Below are 4,153 nucleotides of genomic sequence, written 5' to 3'. Positions count from 1 at the left end.
GGGACCACGCAGCTGTCATAAGATGCTGGAGGAAACAGGTACAAAAGTATCTCTATCCACAGTAAAACAAGTCCAATATCAACATAACCTGAAAGGCCGCTCAGCAAGGAAGAAGCCACTGCTCCAAAACCGCCATAAAAAAGCCAGACTACGGTTTGCAACATCACATGGGGACAAAGATCATACTTTTTGGAGAAATATCCTCTGGTCTGATGAAACAAAAAATAGAACTGTTTGGCCATAATGACCATCGATATGTTTGGAGGAAAAAGGGGGAGGCTTGCAAGCCAAAGAACACCTTCCCAACCGTGAAGCACGGGAGTGGCAGCATGTTGTGGGGGTGCTTTGCTGCAGGAGGGACTGGTGCACTTCACAAAAGAGTTAGCATCATGAGGAAGGAAAATGATGTTGATATATTGAAGCAACATCTCAAGACATCAGTCAGGAAATTAAAGCTTGGTCGCAAATGGGTCTTCCAAATGGACAATGACCCCAAGCATACTTCCAAAGTTGTGGCAAAATGGCTTAAGGACAACAAAGTCAAGGTATTGGAGTGGCCATCACAAAGCCCTGACATCAATCCTATAGAAAATGTGTGGGCAGAACTGAAAAAGCGTGTGCGAGCAAGGAGTCGTAAAAACCTACCAACTATTAATTGAGTATGTAAACTTCTGACCCACTGGGAATGTGATGAAAGAAATAAAACATGAAATAAATCATTCTCTCTACTATTATTCTGACATTTCACATTCTTAAAATAAAGTGGTGATCCTAACTGACCTAAGACAGGGAATTTCTACAAGGGTTAAATATCAGGAAATGTGAACAACTGAGTTTAAATGTATTTGGGTAAGGTGTATGTAAACTTCCGACTTCAACTGTATATGCTGTGTGTGTATATATGCAGTACAACAGGACCTTTTAAGTTTTATTGTTTTTATCTGCAACAGCCAATGGGGATCCTAATAAAATACCAAATGAACCACCACCAGACAGGTTCAAAACAGGTGCACATTTTTATTAAGTGCTTGTAACATAAGTAACACTGTTAATAACATTAAGAATGGTGTGGTACGTGGTCAACACATGTCCTTAGTCACACTACAGGGGTCAAAGTTGAAGGTGTGGCTAACAGAAAGTCCTGAGGTCAGCCATTTTAGATCTTTCCGGGAAAGCTTCCGGCCTCTATCTGGTCGTCCCACTTGGCGACCTGCAGGAGGAAATGCGCTCATGAGGTTAAACTGCCTATCAGTGTAACATACAGTTTATAACACAGTAGCTACTGTAGCCTTCATTCTGCCTTCACTTTACACCCATCCCATGCTTTCAGATCTATGAAAAGTGTCTAAGGGTAGGGGGTAGGAATCGACTTCAGACCGGGACCATGGTCAGTTATTGGACTCACAACAAACAGAGTGTATGAACACTTGCAACATAACAGAGGTCCACACTGTATACCAACTACCACTTCAGGTAAGGACATTTGAGACACAGAAGAACAGGTACATTCATAACTGTTCCACTCAGTGGACATGTCAGAACAGACTGTTGGCAGAGTTTAGACATGCTGGAACTACTAAAGGCTTCTATGGAATGTGGTGCTCAGACTGTTGGCACATTGTGAATAGTTGAGGCACTGCTAATGTGAGTGAATGTAGGTTCTAACGTGAGCTGATTAAAGTGATTCATCATCCATCTCTAGGGGAGGCCCAATCACTGCTGACAATACTACACAACCATGGGAAGGCAGTTAGGGGGCATTGTGTGTATGCCCACTCCTTTAGGCTTTGTTTGAATAGTTTGCCACTATAGATCTGCTTAATTTTATAAAAGAGTGCCCGCACCATACTATGAGCCACAGTAGCAGCATACGTACCCAGCTCATGGGACAGATACTCTTGTAGACCCTCTGGTACCAGTCACAGGGAGCCACATCCTGGCCTTTGTCTGACAAAGCTTTGTTGCACCTGTGGAAGTCTAGAAAGAGAGGGGGAGAGAGTTAATATTGACAGAATGAAGTGGTAAGCATTAAGACAGTTCTTACAACTTTTACTGACACTGGTGTTACGTTTCTGAACCTAAAAATCTAACAGCAAACAGCCACCACAAATGGACCCTTATCTGATGTGTTAAATGATGTCAACATTAATCTGACACTAATTAAAACTAACAGAGCAGAGAGAGAACCTGTGGGGTCCCGTGTGGCTCAATAGGTTGAGCATGGGCGCGTGCAATGCCAAGGTTGTGGGTTTGAATCCCACGGGAGACCAGTATGAAGCAAAAAAAAAACATGTATGCAATCACTACTGTTAGTCTGCTAAATGACTAAAACGTCAACATAAAAAAAAGTACAACGACAGATACATTAGGCTATCCTTACTAAACGAGTGTTGAAGACCGAAAAGATCTGGCATACCCAAGTAGTACCCTTGCCTAACGGACATGTCAGTCAGTACAGACAGTTGGCTTATGATGGCGTACCTTGGTGAATAGCTGAGGGACAGCCAACATTCTATCTGGTCTAATGTGAACCGATAGTGATTTAGATCACTCTGTCTGAGGAGGTGCTTCTCATGGGGCTCTTATCAACCTAAGAAGTTGGACATGCATCAATGCTACGAGAGCAAATACCACCGTTTACAATGCACATCAATTGCAAATCATCAACCACATGATTCTTAGCCCAGGCAAATGAGGTTAAATTGGGCTTCAGATAAAAATCCTTGTTTAGTTAACCAACCAAGATCTTTATCTTTGTGAACAAAATTGCTGGGAAGGGATTTGAGTGTTCAGGGTGGCAGAAGAGCCTGACGGCCAGAAGTGTCCTGTCCTTTCACCATTGTGTGTGTGTGTGTGTGTGTGTGTGTGTGTGTCAGTTGGGAGGTAGAAATGAGCAGCAGACTGCTGGCAGGGCTGGAGAAAGAGGGGGAGAGGGAGATATAATGTGTGGCGGGTCAGAAAAGAGAAGTAGTTGATCAGCTAGCTAACTTACCTAGATAGTTCTGAAAGCAGTTGCGGGTCTGGTTGGTGTTGGGGAAGCGGGCGTCGAAGGGAGCCGTCCTGTAGTTCTTTATCTTCTCCTCAATAACGTCAGACATGCTGGCTAGCTGGCGGTCTCACTATGTCAACACTGACACACATCGATAGGGAGAAGTTTAGTTTCGTGACATTATATGACATGAGCTGTACAGTAGTCTCACGAGGCCATCCTTCCAAACTGGGCTTCCGAAGATAAATAGAGTAGGACATTATCTTGTTGTCATGATAATAGAATATGGAATCGACTAGTTCAGATAGGCCTATTAGCTTGCAAAATACTTATCCATGAGAGCCTGTACAGGTGTCTATTTGACTAGGTCATAGCTACCGCAATAACAACTCACAACTAGGACAGACAGACTGATAAAAAGCTAACCTTAGCTAGCTAGAATTCGGGTGACTTATCAATCCTTATTTCCAGGTAACTAACAGTAATTAACAAATAAGTAAAATACTTGAATGGAGATTTCTGACTAGCTAGAAAGTTAGAAATTACAGCTCGCTAACCACATCGAATGAACTAATGTAGCATAGCTATCTAGCATTGTTGGCACAGCTTCAAATGTATTTGTTGGCTTGCTTTTGCTGGCTAGGTAGCTACACTAGCTTGAACCCAGCTAGCTAACCGGCTGTATCAAAACCGTGCCACGGCACACGTTATTTCCAATTAATATACTTTTACACAAACAAAAAATACGACCCTCAGTATATTAATTGAAAGAGCCTAATTATTATGATTTTCCGGCAGTTTTCCACGACCTACCTTGGACTGTTTCTTGTGTCCTCTCTGGTATGATTGATGTCCTCTCTCACCGGAAGACCGTAACGCAGTGTATGCTGGGATGTTGGAGGTTGTGAGTGGACGAGCAAGCGTAATCACCATGGCATGGGAATGAGAAAAGTTGGCATGGGAATGAGAAAAGGAATGAGTCAGTTTCCCAGGTTTTTATGCATAATTCCTTCTCTATTGCCTATAAACAATGATTAGAAACACAAATAAATTATGGGAATCACTTTGGGATTTTTAAGCCATATGAAGTGTAATCACTGCACCAATTATTTACACGAAGAACATAATGTCAAACATGTCAGTGACAGCCTAGTACAGTGTTTC

At 42.5% G+C, this 4,153-nt stretch overlaps 1 protein-coding gene across 1 annotated transcript; it reads right to left on the bottom strand.

Annotated features, from left to right (window-relative positions):
- Positions 1-997: 997 nt before the first annotated feature.
- On the bottom strand, positions 998-3,890 carry LOC115142016 (cytochrome c oxidase subunit 6B1-like). Its single transcript, XM_029681486.2, has 4 exons — positions 3,803-3,890; positions 2,993-3,130; positions 1,877-1,977; positions 998-1,210 (listed from the first exon to the last, which is right to left on the bottom strand). The coding sequence occupies exons 2-4, from the start codon at positions 3,096-3,098 to the stop codon at positions 1,157-1,159; spliced, it is 261 nt and encodes an 86-aa protein (XP_029537346.1). The 5' UTR covers positions 3,099-3,130; positions 3,803-3,890; the 3' UTR covers positions 998-1,156.
- Positions 3,891-4,153: the final 263 nt, after the last annotated feature.

This window comes from Oncorhynchus nerka, linkage group LG14, assembly GCF_034236695.1.
Source record: "Oncorhynchus nerka isolate Pitt River linkage group LG14, Oner_Uvic_2.0, whole genome shotgun sequence".
NCBI lineage: Eukaryota > Metazoa > Chordata > Actinopteri > Salmoniformes > Salmonidae > Oncorhynchus > Oncorhynchus nerka.
The sequence above is the reverse complement of the archived record's forward strand: the minus strand, read 5'-3'. Positions and strand labels throughout refer to the sequence as shown.